Source organism: Diceros bicornis, chromosome 24 (genome assembly GCF_020826845.1).
Source record: "Diceros bicornis minor isolate mBicDic1 chromosome 24, mDicBic1.mat.cur, whole genome shotgun sequence".
Lineage (NCBI taxonomy): Eukaryota > Metazoa > Chordata > Mammalia > Perissodactyla > Rhinocerotidae > Diceros > Diceros bicornis.
In genome coordinates, this window is record NC_080763.1 from 47,114,212 (window position 1) to 47,135,152 (window position 20,941).

The window sequence follows — 20,941 nt, forward strand, 5'->3', positions numbered from 1 at the left end:
TGGTAAGTGCCCTTCTCTCCTTCCCTTCCCCTACTAAGATAGTATATAAACCCCACATTCTAACCACCTCTTTGAGTCACATTTTTCTGTGAACTCTTGTAGGTACGTTAATAAAAATATATGATTAAATTTTGTCTTTTCTCTTGTTAATCTGTCTTTCGTCAGTTTAATTTGCAGGCACCAAAGACTGAACATAAGGGAGTAGAGGAAAAGTTTTTCTTCCCTGACAGGCTCAAAAAGATGATAAGATGGTGTTCTAGGTGAGGAGGGCAGTTCTTGGCTTAGGGATCAGAGAAGACCTTTCTGATATCTGAGGATGGGAGGATGAGAAGGGCTCTCTTGCAAAAGCTTAACAAAAAAAAAAAAAAAAAAGGAAAGAAAGAAAAAGGATTAAGCAATTGAAACAAATTCCACAGATCTGATCTCCCCTCTGGCGTGCACTCTGCGCTGGGGCCTGTCCTGAGCACTGCATGTGTAAAATTTCATCCCGACTCTCAAGGTGAGCCCAGTCCGGGTGAGTGGGTAGGGAGGGGGGATCGACCTGGGAGCAATTTGGGGGTTGGGGAGCACACTTGTTAAAAATGCACCCTGTGAATCCCCTCCTAGGTCTATTAAATCGGAAGGTCTGGAGGTGGGGCCCAGGAATCTACGTCCTGAAAGGATCCTCAGGGGACTCTGATGCACGTGACGTTGAGAATATTTGGATAGTGTGATGTCAGGTTAGGGGCTCTGGAACCCCCAAGACCTCCGCCTGGGAGATCCTGGACAGCTCCTGGAGGAGGTGACATCTCAAAGTTAAACACGTCCATGACAAGCAACAAGAAAAAAAGGCCGGTTCTCCCGGCTGGCGGATTCTGTCCCGGGCGAAGTGGCGGCGGGTGGGGCCACTCCAGGCCCCGCCCACCGACCTGCTCCGTCAGGTGCGGTCGCCTTCCGAGGTGTCTTGGCCTGCGGGGCACTCGTAGCCGACCCTTTCCCAGGTGACGCACATTCGAGCCGCCGTCGCTCGGCGGCACGGGTTCGAGTCCCCGCTTCGGCCGCCATGGCGGACGCGGAGCCGGAGGCTGAGGACGGCAGCGAGGGCGGTGGCGGCGGCCGGGCTCCCCCGGGCCAAATCGGCAGCGCCGCGCGCGTGGCCCCGCTGGGCCCCGAGCAGCTGCGGCGGGTCCTGGAGCAGGTGACGAAGGCGCAGCCGCCCGCCGAGCCGCCGCCGCCCTTCGTGCTGCAGGACGCGGCGCGGCGGCTGCGGGACGCGGCCCAGCAGGCCGCCCTGCAACGGGGCCCCGGCGCCGAGCCCCCGCGCCCGCCGCGCCTGCTGCCGCCCCAGGTGAGGCGCCGGGAGGGGTGTGGGGAAACCGAGACCCCGAGGGGGCCGAGGCCTCGCTGCGGGCAGGCCGGGGCCACGCCCCGCTTCACCTCTTCGGCCTTAGAGCTGCCTGGCGGGAGAGGCCAGGATCCACCAGCGTTAAAACTCAGGGCGTCTCCACACTTAGCTCCATAGGGACGGCCGGACACCCTCACCTGTCACCGCCCCGGCGTTTTCAGCTCCTCCGACACGCCGCGTTTTAGGAGCCTTTCCCACGCTGGGCCCTCTGCCTGGGACGCCCTCATGCCTTCTCTGCTTTCACAGGCCTGCTCAGCGCTCCTCCATGCCGCCTAGCTCCCCTTACATTCCCTTGTCCGTTCATTCCGCATTTATTAGGTACTTACAGTATTCCAGGCACTGCCTTAGGTGCAGGAGGTGCAACCTTGAACACAGTCGATGAAGAAGAACATAAGGCAGGTTCTGCGAGTGACTAGGGGGCCCCTTTAGAGTGAGTAGTCCTTAGGCTTGACACTGGAGCTGAAACCTGAATGGATTAAAAGGACCTGGCGTAGAGAACTTTTCAGGTGGAAGGTGCTGCAAGCGCAACGGCCCAGACTCGGGACAGAATTAAGTACATTATAGTAGTTTGAGGCTGAACTTACCACCCTGAGTGGTGGTGCCTGTATTGGTAACCCCAGTGCCCAGCACAGTGCCTGACACACACTCAATGAATGAAATATGTGAAAGCACTTTGTATACTACAAAACATCCTTTCTCAGTGGCGTTATCTCCCAGGTCACACAGTGCTTGGCTGCTAGGGAAGTTGGAACTAGAACATGGTCGTCCAAGCCCAGAGGGTCCAGACCTGAAGCCAGAGGTCCTTCACATCCCATTTCAGCACTGGGGCTGTAAATGACATGCTTCTCCAAAATTGCCATAGAGATGCTTCTTCCATTAGAAGAAATAGGTAGAGAATAGAATCAACAATCTTCAGTGTGTTTTTGTTTTTGTTTTTTTAACTCAGTGATTTTGGCTGCTTAGAGTTGCACCCAGTTGGTCATCAAGACTGGAGAGTTGTCTTGCTAAAGTTTGAGAAGACGAGTATGATTCTGCCCAAACACCATACTTCCTAGAGATGTGACCTTGGGTAACTCAACCTCTCTGGGCTTTGGTTTCCTTGTTTGCAGGAGGGATGGCTTGTTGGATGAGCTTTCTGGCTCATACTCTGCTGAAGAAACAAATGCCTCCCACATAAGCCGTGCACAACCGTGCACCTCACAAGTCTGTGAAGTCGGGAGAGTGGTGGTAGCTGCTGTTTGCTGAGCCTCTACTCCATGCCCAGCGTTGTGCTGGGCTGCTCAGTTCTCAGCAGCCACACGAAAGTGTTTGTGTCAGCATTTTACAGATGAGGAGCAAGCGTGGTAAGGTTGAGTCATTTTCCCCAGGGTCCTCCAGGTGTGGTTGCACTCCAGGGCCTGTTGAATGTTGCCCCAGCTTTTTGGGTTTGTTGTGGCAACTTAGGAGAGTCCAAAAATAACATTTTCCCAAACTTAATCAGAGTTAGGCAGCATGATTGTATTCTGTAGCTAATCTAATTGAGATGATATAAATTCTGCCTGCATTCACAATAATGTAATTTTGCAGTCTCTTCAGCTAATACTTTTTGAACCCCAGCTGTGCCATGGAGGCCATAGAGGTAAACCAGATGGGTACCTTGCTCCTAAGGAGGTTATGATCTAGCCAAGGAGGTAAAACATGACTCAGATAACTTCTAATCAAGGTCGGAAAACTAGCGATACAAATAAAGAGCTAAAGGCATTTAGAGAAAGGGAGAGGTTATTTCTGGCTGAGGGGATCAGAAACGACTTTGTGAAAGATGTGGCATCTGAACTAGATTTGGAAGGGTGGGTCAGAGTTGAAAATACAGAAGAAGGGAGGCAGTTTTGGGGTGGGGTGGGGTGTGCATTTGGAGAACCCAGGCCTGGTTCTCTGTGAGGAGTGGTGTGGATCAGAAGACACAGACCAAGTGGACATACTCTCCCATGGGTCAGATTTTGGCTCCTGTTTCTCCCTATTCTCCCTGCTCCTGCCCCAAAGAAACATTTCCAGTCTCTTCCAACATGCCTTGCCCTTTTTCATGCATCCGTGTATTCACACGTGTTTTCCTTAAACCTCGTATACCTTTTCCACCTGGCAAAAATTCTACTCAGCTTTCAAGGCCCCCCACAGAGGTCACCTCTTCTAGGAAGCCTGCCACCCTTGGGCTGTCTGTGCTTCCTGTCTCTCTTATTGCACCTGTTGCACCATGATGTCATTGTTTTCCTGTCTGCATTCCTTAGGGAACCTGGTCTGCCTTCAGAATCATCAGTGGAGCTTTTGAAAGTATAGATTTGGGGGCAGGAGATCCTGATTCAGCAGGTCTGCAGGTGACTGAGGCATGGCAGGGGAAACCTCCCTCCTCCTGAGGGCTGAGGCTAGGACTTGGCTTACATTTATGCACTGGCACCTGGAGATACTTAGTAAAAGTTCGCTGAGTGAAAAAAACATATAAGAAAGTATCGAGTATAGTGCTTACATGGTAAACTAGTCTGGATAGCAGATTGAAAAATTAGACCAGGGCCAACCCCAGTGGCCCAGTGGTTAAGTTCCGAGTGCTGTGCTTCAGCGGCCCAGGTTCGGTTCCCAGGCACGGATCTATGCTACTCGTCAGTGGCCATGCTGTTGTGGTGGCTCACATACAGAATAGAGGAAGATTGTCAACAGATGTTAGCTCAGGGTGAATCTTCCTCAGGAAAAAAATAGAAATTAGACCAGTATTGCCACTGTGGTAATCCTAGAACAATAGGATTTGGTGTGTATGTGTGTGTGTGTAATAGCATTATCTGGAAATATCCTAAGAGCTTAGAGAAACATTCTTTTTTTTTTTTTTGTGAGGAAGATCAGCCCTGAGCTAACATCCATGCTAATCCTCCTTTTTTTTGCTGAGGAAGACGGGCTCTGAGCTAACATCTATTACCAATCCTCCTCCTTTGTTTTTTTTTTTTTCCCCCAAAGCCCCAGTAGACAGTTGTATGTCATAGTTGCACATCCTTCTAGTTGCTGTATGTGGGACGCGGCCTCAGCATGGCTGGAGAAGCGGTGCGTCGGTGCACGCCCGGATCCCAACCTGGGCCGCCAGTAGCGGAGCGCGCGCACTTAACCGCTAAGCCACGGGGTCGGCCCTAGAGAACCATTCTAAGTGACTGGTAGTAAAATGAAACGAATACAATTCTTAAAACATATGCAAAGTATATCTAGTTGTCATTTGATTCACAAGTAGCCCAGGAATTGGCAACTTGCGGGACACTGGCACCAGCCCTGTACACTTCCTCATAAACCAATGTGTTGAATTGTCTCTGCTGTTTGTGGAGGGTATATAACATACATACAGACTCCATACACATACATACAGACTCCAGCTTGATTTCAGTGAGGGTTTGCATTCTGTCCTGGGTGACATTTTTATTGACCTGCCACTTGGTAGACGGTTGAGTCCGAAGACAGCCTGTTGGTGGCGCCAAGTCAGTGGTTCTCAACTGGGGGCGATTTTGGCAATGTCTGGAGACATTTTTGATTGTCACAACTTGGGGGGTGCTGCTGGCATCTGGTGGGTAGACACAGGGATGCTGCTCAGCATCCTACAGTGCACACGACAGCTGCCACAATGAAGAATTGCTAATCCGAAATGTCACTTGTGCTGAGGTTGAGAAAGCCTGCTCTGGATGATGAAGTTTGTCTCTTTTCTTTGGAGAAAGATGCTCGTTATTTCTGCTCTGTGAGGACAAGAACCTTGTCCGTCCCCTGAGCCCATGACAGCTGTATCCCTGATGCCTATGACATTGTCTCTGGCACATGGTCACTGCTCAGTAGCTATTTGTGGAACATTGTTGACAGCAGCCCTCCTGTTTGATAGGTGCTTTGCTGCTACAGATGGTCTTTGAACCTCCGAGACGTACATCTTGGTGCCTATGCCCATATTTCTTATGGAATCCAAGAAGTGGAATTGCTAGGTCAAAAAGCACAGGCATTTAAAATTTTGTTAGATGTTAAAAAAAAAGGTGGTTGAAGATGTGCAGCCTTTAGATATGTGCCCTGGAGAAACACATGTATACACACACATCCATGCAGGTTCAGAGCAGACCATAAGAGCATAGGGTTGGAGACTTCCACCTGTCCATCAACAGGAGAATGTTGTTCTCATACTGCAGAGAAAATGAACCCCCGAGAGCTACACACCTCAAAATGGATGAATGTCACAAGCAAGATAGGGAGTCAAGAAACCTGAAAAAGCCCCACCAAGTTGCAGGGGATGATATGCACTCACATAACGGTTAAAAACATGTCAAAACCGCACTACATATTTTTAGGGATATCTACGTATGTAATATAAAAAATGCAAGAGAACGATAAACAGCACATTCAGGATAGGGTGAAGAAAAGTGCATATAGATTGGGAGAAAGCTGAGGGCTTCACCTGGACTGGTAGCGCTTGTCTTAAGGTGGGTGGTAGGGACCTAGGTTACCTTGTTCTTTATGGCTTTTTTGGTTTCCAGAATTTTATTAAAAACTTTTTTAAAAATGGGTCCACATATTGAATTGAGTCTAATTTAGAGTACTAGGAACTCCCAAGTAAATATATATGTGGTAAAAACTATAAAGAAGGATATTTCTTCTTTTTATTTTATTTTTTTTTGTGAGGAAGATTATCCCTGAGCTAACATCCGTTGCCAGTCCTCTTTTTGCTAAGGAGGATTGGCCCTGGGCTAACATCCGTGCCCATCTTCCTCTACTTTATATGGGACGCTGCCACAGCATGGCTTGACAAGCGGTGCGTTGGTCCACACCCAGGATCTGAACCTGCGAACCACGGGCTGCCAAAGCAGAGCACACACACTTAACCACTACGTCACCAGGCCAGCCCCAAAGAAGGATATTTCTTAATGGGTCATGAGATCAATTTAGTGGATTATGACTAGTATTTTTTCAAAAGTGGTATAGAAGAGATATTACCAGAAGGTTTTTATGTAGGAATGAATGGTAAGTAGTTTCATGAACTTTTTATTTTATTTATATATGCAGGTATTTCCACACGCACATATGGATGTGATGTAAAATATATCACTGTGGTCTGGTCAGAAAGGTTGAGAAACACCACTGTAAACAGTACAGAACATTATATTGACTTTTTTATATGTAAGATGTATTTTATAAATCAGAAAAAGAATTTTGATAGTGGATTTAAGATGAGAGTGAGGGCCAGCCCCGTGGCTTAGTGGTTAAGAGCGTGCGCTGCTACTGGCGGCCCAGGTTCGGAACCCCGGGCACGCACCAACGCACTGCTTCTCCGGCCATGCTGAGGCCACGTCCCACATACAGCAACTAGAAGGATGTGCAACTATGACATACAACTATCTACTGGGGCTTTGGGGGAAAAAAAAAAGGAGGAGGATTGGCAATAGATGTTAGCTCAGAGCCCGTCTTCCTCAGCAAAAAGAGGAGGATTAACATGGATGTTAGCTCAGGGCTGATCTTCCCCACCAAAAAAAAAAAAAAATATGATGAGAGTGAAATTGCAGAAATGTTAATAAGCATAATACTTCTTTTCTCTTTCTGTATTTAAGCAATTGGAAGCCATTTGTGTCAAGGTAATATCTGGAGACACAAAAGGTCAGGAAAGGCCTATGCCCCCACTGGCCACTATCCAGCCTAAGGCAGCCAGGCTGAGCCAGCCGCCCAGGAGGCACTCCAGCATGTTGGGGCTCAGCGTCGCCAGCCCTCAGCTGCTCAGGGCACAGCCCCTCCTGAGCACCGGGCCACAGCCGTGTTTCCTGAGTCACTCACCTCAGCCTCCTCTTCAGGTGTTTGTACAGAGACCACTGCCCGCCCTCCGACCAGTCCCTGCGAAGAGAGTCACAGCCCCCGAGGCTCCGAGTAGACAGGGCACCACGTTGGCGCCTTTGTCAGCCTCTGACCTACCAGCAATAGCGTCTGTTTCCACCAGTTCAGCAGACTTTTTTATTTCCAACTTGCATACAAAACACACTGAGAAACTAAAAAAATCTTTAAAAGTGAAAACACGTTCTGGACGGATATCTCGACCTCCCAAGTATAAAGCTAAAGATTATAAATTCATAAAAACAGAGGATTTGGCTGACGGTCACCCATCAGATTCTGACGATTATTCAGAACTGAGCGTGGAAGAGGATGAAGACCAGAGGGAAAAGCAGGCGCTCTTTGACTTGTCGAGCTGCTCTCTGAGGCCCAAAACTTTTAAGTGTCAGACTTGTGAAAAGTCATACATAGGAAAGGGAGGACTAGCCCGGCATTTTAAACTCAATCCTGGCCACGGCCAGCTGGAACCTGAGATGTTGCTGTCTGAGAAAGCCAATGGGAGCATGATCCGCGGCCGCGAGGAGAGCAGGGCCGTTGGCCTGCCGTCCCCGGAGCTGTCCACGCCAGCTCTTCTAAGTGAGGAAGGGGCCTGGTCAGCACGGGGTGGCCTGCAGGTAACGTTTCTGTCTGGTGACGGTGTCCTTATTCCTGCCCATCATCCTTAAATTAATCCTTAATTAATAGGTGTCTGATGGGGGTTCAGGCGAAGGCTCAGGCAGAACCAAAATCATCATAGTGGGGGATCCGAGCCCCCCACACCCCCGTGGTCTGCATCACTGCCAGATGAGCCAGGAGATGTGTGTCTTCTGTCTGGTGTGGAATGCTTTACTGAGCGTGTTCAGTGGCAGCCGCCAGTTCTTTAGGTCTGGTCAGTAAAACTAATCGCAGAGCACTTGGCTGACGCTGCTGTAACAGCGGGTCTTGGTAAGAGTCTAAACTGGGGGCAGCAGTCCACAGGGGTGCTTCCTGGAGTGTCACCTGTAACAGACTGCTTGGCATGTTCTCTCCCCGTTTGCCCCTTCCAAAGCTTGCAATCAGACAAAGCAGATATAAGTCACTGTGAGTTTGCATCACCATGTCAAAATTTATTTACTGAAATTTCAAGTTACAGAATGTGCGGTGCGCATTTGTGTGCCGTGTACAATAGTCAGTTGTTTTAAGAACAGCAGCTAGATGACTTTAACCAATGCAGGCCCCGTGGTCACCCTTGTCACACTTTGCTTCAGCCTCCCTTCTTCCTTCTCCTTTAACTTGCGTTGGCTGTTATTTGTTTCTGTGCTTCCGACTAGGTAATTATATTTATATTAATTTGTAGTTTTTCAAATGTTAAATAGAGAAACCAGCATTGGAATCCATGTGACTATCTGATGGGAGTGTGTGACTTTAGTCACTTGGAAGGTGTTGAAAATGAGTGTCTGCTCTGGCCGCCTCATTCCCTGCAGTGGAACAGGGGTTCCTGAAGGCGGGGTGAGGCTGGCAGCTGTTTCGGCTTACAGATCTGCTCCTTGGGACCTGAACAGACACTGTCTGGGCCCAGGAGATCTGTACCGAGGGCTAGTGGTAGAACCGTGGGACAGCTCTGTGTTAGGTTTCAAAAATATCTTGCCCTGTAGCATTAGCTTCAATAATAATAGCAGTAACACCGTTTATTGCATGCATGCTTTGGGCAGGAGCCTCACATAAATTTTCTCAATCTTATGAGAGCCCTGAAAAGCAGGTGCAAGAGTTTCTACTTGAGATGAGGCACGTGGGGCTCAGAAAGGATGATGAGCATCCCCGTCGAGGCCCGTCTAGGACTCTGTCCAGGGTGGGAATTAGACCCAGGTCTTCTGACTTCAAAGCCCACACTCTAGACCTCTTTTATGAGGTTCTATGCCTCTCATGGCTGGTAAAACCCCAACTTTTGAGAAACCTCTCTACTTAAGTTGTAGTAGGACCGGGGTGACATGTAGTTTATCATCCAAACCAGGACATTTTGAGAGTGAAAGGGGCATTATTAATAATTCCAAGGGACAACAGGCACACTTGGGACTGTCTCAGGATGACCAGGCTAACTGGCACTTTCTACTTTCTTCAATAATGAAATCCTACACCACAGCAAAGGCGACTTCTAGATATTTGACTTCCTGAATACAGGCACCCGGCCTTGGGAGTGGTGGCTGTCCAGATTGCCTGTGAGGCCATGGGTTCCTGGAGCTGGCTCCCTCCAGCTGCAGGGGTAGAGAGGAATATGCAGATCTGTGTCTCTCCCCTCCTGTCCCGAGTCTGCTTTGGAGGGCCATGTGGTACTTAAAGCCACAGACAGACCTGGCATTCCTCTTGAAGCTTCCATTGTAATGAAGATTTGGAGGGAAAGTTCTTTTAAGAATTAAGAGGACATACTTTGTGCTAGTTTTCCTTGTATTAGTTCATTTAACCTTCCAACAGTCCTGGGAGATTGTTATTATTGTTTTATTATTATTATTCCTATTTTATTATTATTATTCCTCTTTTCAGAGGAGGGAATTGGCAGGGAATGAGGAAATAGCTAGACAGTGCCAGATCCAGAATTCTCTTAAAAAAGCCACGCAGGGCCGGCTAGGTGGCCTAGTGGTGAAGTTTACACTCTCTGCTTCGGCGGCCTAGGGTCGGATCCCGAGCGCAGACTGATGCGCCACTTGTCAGGCCATGCTGTGGCGGCGTCCCATATAAAGTGGAGGAAGATGGGCATGGATGTTAGCCCAGGGCCAGTCTTCCTCAGCAAAAAGAGGAGGATTGGCAACAGACGTTAGCTCAGGGCCGATCTTCCTCACACACACACAAAAAAGCCATGCAAATACATGGAGACAGAAAGTAGGTTAGTGGCTTCTAGGGTCTGGTGGGAGGGAGGAATGAGTGATGCTAATGGGTGCGGGGTTTCTTTTTGGGGTGATGAAAATGTTCTGGAATTAGATAGTGGTGATGGTTACACAACTTTGTGAATATACTACTAAAATCTACTGAATTGTGTATTTTCAAAGAGTGAATTTTATGGTATTTGAAATATATCCAATAAAAAAATAATAAAACTTTTCAGAAGTCATGGGAAAGTTATGAATTAACAAAATTCAGTTCAATTTTTAATATGAGAGTGATGTCAGAGAAATTTCTTGTTTCATTTTGGGCAGCACCCCAGGATTATGGTTTGTCAGCCCAGATTTACTAACTATTATTCATCTGGTGTCTTAAAGGGGTACTTTGTTGGGAAAATTTAAGATGCATTGATTATGGCTAATGTGTCTTGATTATGCAAAGAAGAATAATTTAGCAAGTTCCTTGCTTTTGACTTGAAATTTTTCTGCCTTAGGGTTTTTAGCAAGTTCCTTGCTTTTGACTTGAAATTTTTCTGCCTTAGGGTTTTCATTAGGATGTATAAAGCATAATTATTTTATTTTCATTTTGGGTATGCAACTCTATCTGGAATGGTCAGTCTGTAGAAGTTGAAGAAGCGTTGGTGTCTGAACTAGAAAATGGAAGTTATTCAGCCCTTTCGGGATCAGAGAGACATCCAGGTCCTAGAAAAAGTGGCTGCTGCATCACCCCTGCGGAGTCCAGCACAGCTGTCGCCGAGCAGAGCAGAGCAGCTCACCTGCACACAGGCGCTGGTGCAGCAGGTGCGCCGAGCACAGCAAGGAGCAGAGCCAGGCTTAAGGAGGTGCGTCGCTCTTAGAACCCTGTTCTTGAAACCTGTTTCTTTGGCCTGGGATGTGGCAATTCACTATTAGGTTTCTGAACCTAAAAATAAAATACCCAGATGAACTGAACAGTTCACCTGAAATGAAATGGGCTGAAGTATATAATAAATTCAAGGATAGTATTATCTGAAATAATTCCTAGGTTTACCTGTTTGAAATGACCAGAGGGCCTTAAATATAGCAGAGCTGCTTGCCTTCATAAGCTTTGGAATAATTATAACGTGTGTTTTCATGGAAGCAGTTTAGAAAACAACAGAAATGGTTTTCTATTTTTTTGTAAAAAGTTTCAAGGTACAAAAGCATGTTTCAGGTTTTGAACCCTGGAGTCTCCTTTCCAGTCATTGAAAATAGGCATAGTAAATTTCATGGGATTGACTTAGAAAAATGGAATCCTAAATTTATCCAAATTATCTTTGGCTAGGATGTATTTATTTTCCTGGTAATAGCCGGAAGAATAACTTAAAGAAAAGAAATGGAAAATAGCAAGAGACAGCACAAGAAAAGTTAGTGAGAACTGGTCCCAGAAAGAGTGGCCGTCAGGGGGCCCACGGCCTCCAAACTCCTACACACACAAGGGGAAGGAGTGGTTTTCAGAGAGGAGGTCGGTTTCCTAGAAAGCTTCATGGGGTTACATCTTCTAGCGGGAAATTTAAACCTTGATATGAATTAGCTTTACTCCCATTGGGGCTTATTAATTAATCCTGGGTGACTAGTTTTTAGGTGTAGGAGGTAAGGTAGTCCTTGACTTGATTCATTCATTAACATTCAAAATAGCCACCATCTATTGAGCACTTTCTGCATGGCAACTCAGCCACACTAACCCCTGTGCCTTTGTGCTAAGTTCCGGGTATTCCTCATTTCATTGATTCCATAATAATTATTATCTCAACTTAATAGATGAGGAACCTGAAACTCAGAGAGGATATATAACTTGCACAAGGTCACTCCACCACAGACAGGTGGCAGATCCAGAATTCGAATTTAGGATGTTTGGTGTTTAATAAGTAGGAGCATGTAATAGGGTATCTGAGATCAGTGAGGCCCAGTTGGCTCTTTGCGTTGGCGACTCTAACATGATGATACCGTCACCTTGATTTACAGTGCCACATCTGTCACACACGGAATTGAGGACTACTCTACTCTTAGACATGAGAATCCTCCCAGAAATGGGCATTAATTTACACATTAACTGGATGCCCATCAAGTATCAGGCCCTGTCCCGGGTGTGGAGGGGACAGTGTGCACGTCATAGACGTGGCCCCCGCTCTGGGGGAAGATGACAGCCAAACCAGTTGGCAACAGAACTGCCAGGCGGGCATGAGTGTGAAGCCGAGAACTGAGGGACGCCCTGCCTGCTGTTGTGAGGCACGTCCAGAACTTAGGGCAGGTCGTGTGAGATGATACCCCACAGTCCAGCCTCCCATGTCTCCTCCCTTTTTCTCTGAGGGCTTTTGAAAATCATAATTAAACATTTTTTTCTTGCAAATGAGAAGGTTTCCCTTTTTCTTTTCTGACTGTTTTATGACCGTCTGCGGCTCTCCTCTGAACCGCCTTCCAGTCTTTTGCAGCTCCTAATTGATTGCTCTTCCAAAGCCCTGAGCTCATGACCTCTCTGAGCCACCATCTTCTCCCTGACCTCATAAGACTTGCTGTTTCTGAGCCTTCTCAGCTTCCCCCTCACGTTAATTGCCTCCCTGGGTGACCTCAACCATCCTTCTGGCTTCTCAAACCACCTTACTCTACTGACGCCCATGTCTGTACTTCCTGTTCAGACCTCTGCTGAGTTCAGAGCTCTGACTTCAAACATCCCCACCTGGGTGTCCTGTAAACCCCTTGGCTTCCACGTCCTAGCAGAGCCCACAAGCTGGCTTCCGGTCCCACCCCTACCTTGTCAAGGGTCTGCCTGGCTGCTCAGCTGGGAACCCAGAGGTACCCATGACTCCTCTTTCCCCTTCACTCACCCCTCCCCGTGTTGAGGACTGTGCCCTCCCTGCATCTCTCCCTCCCCACACACCCACCCATCCCTGTTGTACTTGGGTGCTCTTCTGTCTTCTCCTGCCTGTACTTTTGCGGTAGTCTCCTGACTACAGGCTGACTCGGATTTGTCTACATTTTCGTCTCTGGCACTAGTTGGTGAGCCCTGGAGAGTAGGGAATGCATTTCCCCATTGCTGTGTCCTTATCCAGGGCCTGGTACCCACCATGCACTCAGTGCTGTCACGAGGGAGTCAAACTGAGAATCTGGAATTGCTCGTAGTACTTTGCTAGTGGGTGAACAAGAGAGATTTAATACAGCAAAACATGTATAGCTTAGAGCTGCTTAATCACTTGGATTTTTGGAACTTTCTATCTTTTATGTTCTTTTTTGCATCAACTTGGCTACTGGGAAATTCTTGTGGGGCTTTCAAAGATGTCAAATGCTTTCTTCTGGTAGTTTCTCCACCAGTGTGACCGGGAGGATCTAGTGGAGTTGGCTCTGCCTCAGCTGGCTCAGGTTGTGACCGTGTATGAATTTCTTCTGATGAAGGTGAGTTGTCTTAGTGTTTCTAAACCAGCGAGGGGTGATCTGAAGTTGTTTAGAAAGGCATCCTTCATAGTTATTTTAGAGAGTCAGGTCGTTTCACTCCTCCAGTACACAAAGCCTGCTGGTCCTGCCGGGGTGCCTGGCAGAGGGGACGATGCCTGCATGGCCAGGGCTCTCAGGCAGGCTGCTCAGGGACTCCCTTGACTGTTTTAATTTAACTTTGTGTGGGAGGCTCAAAAGTGGTAACAGCAAACTGCAGCCAGCCCACAGCCCTCGTCGCCTTTCTCCCCGGCACCCACCTGTCCTCCTCCACTCTGGGCTCTGCTCCCTGATGAGCCCATCTGACGATGCAGCCTGGGCCGCCTGTGCCCACACTTCCAGGAGGTACCAGCACGACTGCCCGGAAGAGTGAAGGCCTGGCCCTCCTCCCGCCTGCAGGTCTGAAAACACGCCCGTCCTCAGGGCCTTTCTGCCTTTCTGACCTGCTCTCCCGTCCTCTGATGGCTGTCACCCTGGGGGTGGTTTGTTTTCTGGGCACACGTAGGCTCTAACTGGGGAGAGAAGAAAACACCTGCCATTGACAGGCTGCTGTGGGCTGGAGGAACTTGTATCCTTCCCTCCTTTAAGTATCTTTCTGTGTTTTCTATATTATTGCCTCAGGTTCAGACATTTTTGTCATCTTTATCTTTACCCAGGTTGACACAGGTCATCTAGCAAAGCCTTTTTTCCCAGCCGTCTATAAGGAATTTGAAGAGTTGCATAAAATGGTTAAGAAAATGTGTCAAGATTACCTCCGTAGTTCTGGTCCATGTTCTCAGGAGCCCCTGGAAATAAACAATGATAAGGTAACAATCTCACATGGGAAAAAGTTTTGCTCTTAGAGTTAGCAAAAAGGAGGAGGTCCATTTAAAAAGGAGAATGTTTTTAGTAGTGACATCTTCATAGTCAACTTCTTTTTACCTCTTTTTCTCATCAAGTGAAAAATGTTTTTCTTAATATAAAAGTGATAAATGCTTGTTTCAGGAAACTCAGAAATATAGGTAAGCTAAAAGAACATTAAAAACATCAAAATCAGGGCTGGCCCCGTGGTGTAGCAGTTAAGTGCGCTCGCTCTGCTGCTGGGGGCCCGGGTTCAGATCCCGGGCGCGCACCAATGCACTGCTTGTCAGACCGTGCTGTGGCGGCGTCCCACATAAAGTGGAGGAAGATGGGCACGGATGTTAGCCCAGGGCCAGTCTTCCTCAGCAAAAAGAGGAGGATTGGCATGGATGTTAGCTCAGGGCTGACCTTCCTCACACACACACACAAAAAACCCACCAAAATCCTCCCATTCACTGATGATCACAGTTAATCCCACAGTTAATATGGTGTGTTGTTTTCTTATTGCAAGTTTTTGGGGATGGGTTACACAGGGATCAGTAGTTATTGTTTGTGGTTGTTTTGACAGAATTCTCATTTCAATGTCATTGTCATCATCAAATTGCCTTTAGTAGCTATATTGGGTTCTTGATAAAAATATGTTTTGAGCTGATGTGGTTTTACTTGTTTTGGATAAAACCCTTTGCTGGGCATAGTGTACACCATATGGTCAGATCATTCAGGGGCCTCGCACTGTGCCCAGCCCAGAGCCTCGGCTCCTCATCCCCACTGCCTGTGGGTGAGCACCTTATTGACTCTGGCCAAGTCCCTGCACTCCCTGGGTCTCAGCCACCTCCTCTGTGAAAGGGGAGCACTGAATTAATGGTCCTCTCTGGCTCCCACAATGCCATGGTTTTAAATAGTGTCTTGTTTATTAAGAAAATTACTCATACAACAATGAAGAATACTTAGGCCATGTTGCCTTTGACTGCTCTTAACATTTTATTAAAGTGATGATGGATCTGGCTATCTGTTATTAGAAGGATTAGCATTTTATAGAGTATGTTACTTCTGTAGCAAGAAGTCTTGATCTACCCTGTAATATAATACATGGGATTTTTTGTTCTTGTTTTTTGGGGGTTTTTTTTGGTCATCATCATTAGTTTTATCCAAATTCAATATTTAATATAACCTAATAAACTTTTATATTTTATTTTCTTAAATTATATATATATATATAAATATAATGGATTTTTTGCTGAGCCTCATATAGATGCCCCAGTTGGCAGTAGGCATCTGTACGTTTTTTAAACTGTAAATTAAACAAGTGTGGGTATCATCATGTCACGAAGCAGACTAGACTCACACGAACACTGCACGCCCATTGGCACCCATCTTTGTAGGCAGCTCAGGCTGTGCCGCAGCCTCTTAAGAGCAAGGACAGTGGCTCAGTTTGCAAGAGACACTGTCAGGTTGGTAGGCACCAAACTTGCCTACCCCCATTCTCTACTCTACCCTCGCTCTGCTGCCCTTCCTTCCTTGCCCCCCGCCCTCATGCTCTTCATGATGTCCTGTATAAATGGTGATAGCTGTCAGTTATGACTTGTACGTCTGGTGCTTTACACAGGCCTTGCGTATGAAATCTAATCTGATCTTCACAAAATCCCTTCAAGGCAGCTGTGGTCTCCCTTACATGATAAGGAAGCTGAGGCTCGGGAGACAGATGGCTGCCAAGGTCACCCAGGCCATGAGCAGAGAAGCCGGTGTCCCACTGGCTCTCAGCCTCCCAAACCCACACCCTTTCCACCAACTGGGAAAGGAGATCTGGTTCTGGAATAGGCAGGATTATTTTCCTGAAGGTACCAGTGAAAATTCAAAAGAGGAGGAATGATGGGCAAGAAAGTTACCTTGGTATCAGTCTAACAATAGTAAGTGTGTGATGGCACTAAAGAGAGTGTTATAAACTTTTTTTAAAAACCTGTTTAATGTCTTCTTCTAAACTGTGCTAACAGAGAATATTCTGGTTCTGATAATAATCCATTTTATCGTCAGCTATTCCATCTAACTTTATGCAAGTACTTATCTTCATTTTCCTCATTGTTTAGATGGCCCCTCACTGTACAAAGGGATTTCATAGATTCATTCAGTCCTTTAATTCTTTTTTTTTTTTTTAAGATTTTTTTTGGTGAGGAAGATTAGCCCTGAGCTAATATCTGTTGCCAATCCTCCTCTTTTTGCTGAGGAAGATTGTCCCTGAGCTAACATCTATGCCACTCTTCTTCTACTTTATATTTGGGATGCTGCCGCAGCATGGCATGATGAGCGGTACATAGGTCCGCACCTGGGATCTGAACCCATGAGCCCCAGCCCCGAAGCAGAGTGCACAAACTTAACCATTATGCCATCGGGCTGGCCCCAAGTCCTTTAATTCTTATGTGTTGACATGCTTCTACTCATGTGTGTGTTTTTTTTCTTTTTTTTTTTTTTGTGAGGAAGATCAGCCCTGAGCTAACATCTATTGCCAATCCTCCTCCTTTGTTTTTTCCCCAAAGCCCCAGTAGATAGTTGTATGTCATAGTTGCACATCCTTCTAGTTGCTGCATGTGGGACGCGGCCTCAGCATGGCCGGACAAGCGGTGCGTCGGTGCACGCCCGGGATCCAAACCTGGGCCGCCAGTAGTGGAGCGCGCACACTCAACCGCTAAGCCATGGGGCCGGCCCCATGTGTGTGTTTTGAGTGAAGCTTCTCTCTATTGGCCCCTTTCTTCTCAGGTTGCTGAGTCGTTAGGAATCACAGAAGAATTCCTGAAGAAAAAAGAAAAACACACAGATTGCATTCCAGCCAAGTGCATCAGCCGAGAGAGAGAAGGGGAGGTGCTAGAGGAAGCTAGCCAACAGAAGAGGGAAAATGAGGTGGGCATGGTTTGAAGGAGGTGCCAGGTTACTGTCTGTTCAATGTTGAATTATTGTGGTTTGACTTCTTCAACTCACAACACTGTTCTCCAGGAAGAAGAGGTACAAGTTTGCCTATTTCTTCCTAGTCTTAGCTGATTGGGTCTTCTCTTCGTAGAGCGTAGAAGAGGGGCCAGCCTCAGTGAAAAGGACCAGAAGAGAATCTCTGCCCCAGGACACCAGTGAGTACTTTGCCGACAGCGGAGGCCAGCAGAAGCCAGTCTTGTGTGCTCCAGCTGCCAGTGAGGGTAAAAAGTTCTTCGTGGTGTGTGCCCTGTGGCTCAGAGGCCTGCTTTTCGGGGTTGGGTGTCCCTGTGGCCACATTTAAGAGAACCCTCTGGTTTCTCAAGATTTTTATCCCAACCTCCCAATGTTCTATCATTCCATGTTTATTCCCTTTGAGTCTTGAGGTCTTTGAGGTTTTCTCGGGTCCCTTATTGAAATGAAGAGCTTCGTGCTGGTGAATGGATTGCTCCCAGGACGGTCCCCAGAAGTCGAGCAGATCTGAGAGCAGGAACAGGTCCCAAGAACACACCATGTCTATGGCTTGGCTTTCATGAGACTTGGCTCTAAGTGCCAGCTGAGATACAAGATTTGAAAACAAGACATATTCTGGCTTTTATTCTGGCTCTAGCAGGAACCTGTCACCTAGACACTGAACATGTGACATACCGAGAATAATTACACAACTTTCTCAAATCTTATCAGGGCCACCTGATACCCTGCCTAATCATAAAGTCTCCAGTTTAAGGAGGCATTCTCCATTTTAGAACATATTACTTAATTCTGCTATAGGGGGAGGCAGATTTAGACATTGAGAACAAGGAAAACTCTCTGGCATTGTTTGGAACACAGCTCCCCTTGCCTAACTAGTCTGTATTTCCTCTTTTAGCTTTATACCTACTTGGAAGGTACCAAGTAGCAAGGAGTTTTTTTCAGTTTTTTTTGGCAAGAAAATTAATTGGACTATCTTGTTTTGGATAGTGAGTACAGTGAAAGGCCATAACACAGCACACGTATGACTACCCGTTCTTCCAAACTGTTTAGGTTTTGCCCCTCAAGTAAATGGGAATGCCTCGCACCGTTCTGAAGACAGCCATGTGATGCCGGTTTCTAACAACCATGGAAGCATAGCCCATGCAGGCCAGCAGCTGAAAGCATTTGCTGACTTAGAAGCCAGGAGTGGGTCTGCAGACCCTGCTCTCTTGTGTCGGGATGTCAGTGCGCCGGGTCTTTATACTCAGTTAGGAGAGCCCAGGATGCTGACCCAGGAACAGGTGGCAGCATTCCCCGAAGAGAATGTTCAGGAACACTCTTTAGACCAGGACGCTGGGGACAGCCTGAGGAGTCAGGGTTGCTGCAGCACCTTACTATCCGCTGGAGGAGGGGAACCCCTGCTGCCCACCAGATCTGGAAAAGCAGAGGTGGGAAACCTCTGTGAGATGCCTGACTCCCACCTGAAGAGCCAACGGTCCAGCCCTGGTGAGGTCCTGCTTACAGAAGTTGCAGCCCCTCCACTGGAGAAAGTTTTGTCCATGGACATTGTGCCAGTAGACTGTGCCTACAGCACTGTATCCGAGCTAGGGACTCAGGCCAGCCAGGACGGATCGCTGTCTACTGTAGGGGGTCTCAGAAGCCATGTGGGGGCCTTGGATCAGTTCCCCTGCGGGACCAAGGTGCACACTGACCGGAGAGAACTGGAGAGCATTGTTGCCGTCGGTGAAGCCATGGCTTTTGAAATTACCAACGGGTGCCATGAGTTGTTGCCTCAGGAACAGGAGCAGATATTTATTCAGACTCCTGATGGACTTATTTTGTCCCATTCAGGTTCCATAGTGTCTGGGGTGGAGAACATTGTCATAGTGACTGATGCAGAGGGGCCTGCCCTGCAGACAGGCCCACTGGAAGGGGTTCCTTTAGAAACCGTGGAGGCAGAGCCATCACAGTGAAGTGGAGTCAGAACCACAGTCCTAGAGTTGTATGTATTTTATCCAGAGAAGGTCTATTTCAAGTAATGTATATTTTTCTAATGTGAATACTGACACAAATGAACATTTTATTTATAAAGAATAATGTCTTTCTACCTCACTGTCTACCTTTTTCTATATCTTAGTCTTGGTAATAATGGCAGATATGGTACCTGATAATGAATTCCTCTGATACAGCTAACGCTTAGAAGCTTTTGATGACCATCACAGTTAATACCACTACACCATTATCTGATTGTCTGCCCTGCTCCCCAAAACTATGCCCCCTTCTCTCCTCGGTGATATGCTGCTTTTTCACCATATCTGGGTTCAATAAAATAAATAAATAGATAGATAGACAGATATGCTAGCCATTCTGGGCAGCACTTTGTTGGGAAGTAGGAAAGAAAATGGTTTCTACATGCATTTTTTGGATGAGGGAAATGAGGCATGAATAGGTCCTTGGCGAGGTTAGAGCCCCAGTCCTTTGATGGCCCACTTATAAGGTCACTTATCAAGTTCCCTTCTTTTGAATGTTTTCCTTGGCTCTGTTATAAGGAAGGAGAGGGAGAACCATTTGTCTACACTCAGGTGAGAACATCAGAAGGGTGTAGCTCTCCTCTCCCTGCACTGGCAGAGACTGTCAGGAGAGACCCTGAGCATGCAGAGCTGGGATCATGGGCTGCCCCCCACTGTGGTGCTGTGCTCCTTCTGGGGCTTGCTGTGGAGGGCTGGGCTTTATTCTCGGGGACCAGCATTTCGTATAGCCCTTTCAGTGACTGGAGGCATTTTCCTATCCTCTCACTTGATCTCAAAGCAGGTTCAATAGGAACAGAAGGGCAGGTGTCCTAGCAGGACGGAACGGCCAGCATTGAGCAAGCCACAGCTTCTAGGAGAGTTGGGTTCGAGGGTCATGGTGTGGTGCATCCTGTGGACTCAGGGGCACTTCTCGGGAGTTCAGAGTGAGTCCCATTCTTGAATCCTGGATTGTGGACAGAGCTTCCTGTCTGAGGATCGTTCATAACCCCCATTGGGCAACTAACACAACAAGCTGGGTCAAATCTGACCACGGTCTAGACTGAGGCCCTGTTAAATACGCATTTATTTTCTGTTTATAGGACATTACTCTTTTGAATATCCCAACATATCTTAATTTCACCACTGTGTATGTGCTACTGTAAATGGATAGTGAATTTAACTGATGGAATAAAAATGTACCCTCATCTACTGTACATGGTTGAAAACACAGGTGGCTCTGATAGCAGTACACTCATTACTTCGACACGTGCTTGTTAAGGGCCTGCTGGGTGCCAGGCATGGAATTGACAGCAGCAGTCAGGACTGACGGCCTGTGCTTGGGGAGCCTGTGCTGTATCTACCAAGACAGTGTTCACAGGGTCCCCAAAGAGAGACAGATTTATAGCACAGCTTCTATATCACAGCAGTACATTGACAGGCATAACCTTATTACATAAAAAACAAATGGCGGGGCCGGCCCCGTGGCTTAGCGGTTGGGTGCACGCGCTCTGCTGCTGGCGGCCCGGGGTTCGGATCCCGGGCGCGCACCGACGCACAGCTTCTCCGGCCATGCTGAGGCTGCGTCCCAAATACAGCAACTAGAAGAATGTGCAGCTATGACATACAACTATCTACTGGGGCTTTGGGGGGAAAATAAATAAATAAATCTTTAA

At 47.4% G+C, this 20,941-nt stretch overlaps 1 protein-coding gene across 4 annotated transcripts; it reads left to right on the forward strand.

Annotated features, from left to right (window-relative positions):
- Positions 1 to 902: 902 nt before the first annotated feature.
- ZNF839 (zinc finger protein 839) lies at positions 903 to 20,473 on the forward strand. Of its 4 annotated transcripts, none has more exons than XM_058567739.1 (8): positions 903 to 1,327; positions 6,967 to 7,851; positions 10,686 to 10,910; positions 13,384 to 13,476; positions 14,169 to 14,318; positions 17,104 to 17,244; positions 17,402 to 17,531; positions 18,331 to 20,473. In XM_058567739.1, the coding sequence occupies exons 1-8, from the start codon at positions 1,043 to 1,045 to the stop codon at positions 19,230 to 19,232; spliced, it is 2,811 nt and encodes a 936-aa protein (XP_058423722.1). In that variant the 5' UTR covers positions 903 to 1,042; the 3' UTR covers positions 19,233 to 20,473. The 4 variants fall into 4 exon arrangements, with proteins under 4 accessions (XP_058423722.1, XP_058423723.1, XP_058423724.1 ...); XM_058567740.1 differs by having other exon boundaries at positions 904 to 1,327; positions 17,402 to 17,465; XM_058567741.1 differs by having other exon boundaries at positions 904 to 1,327; positions 7,204 to 7,851.
- The last annotated feature ends 468 nt before the right edge of the window (positions 20,474 to 20,941 follow it).

What these genes read in the sequence shown, in the direction of transcription:
- ZNF839 (XM_058567739.1), top strand. Translation starts at nt 1,043, where the DNA reads ATGGCGGACGCGGAGCCGGAGGCTGAGGACGGCAGCGAGGGCGGTGGC. An exon ending in AACAGAAGAGGGAAAATGAG is followed by an intron (nt 17,245 to 17,401) that starts GTGGGCATGGTT and finishes TTCTCTTCGTAG; the next exon opens with AGCGTAGAAGAGGGGCCAGC. An exon ending in TGCTCCAGCTGCCAGTGAGG is followed by an intron (nt 17,532 to 18,330) that starts GTAAAAAGTTCT and finishes CAAACTGTTTAG; the next exon opens with GTTTTGCCCCTCAAGTAAAT.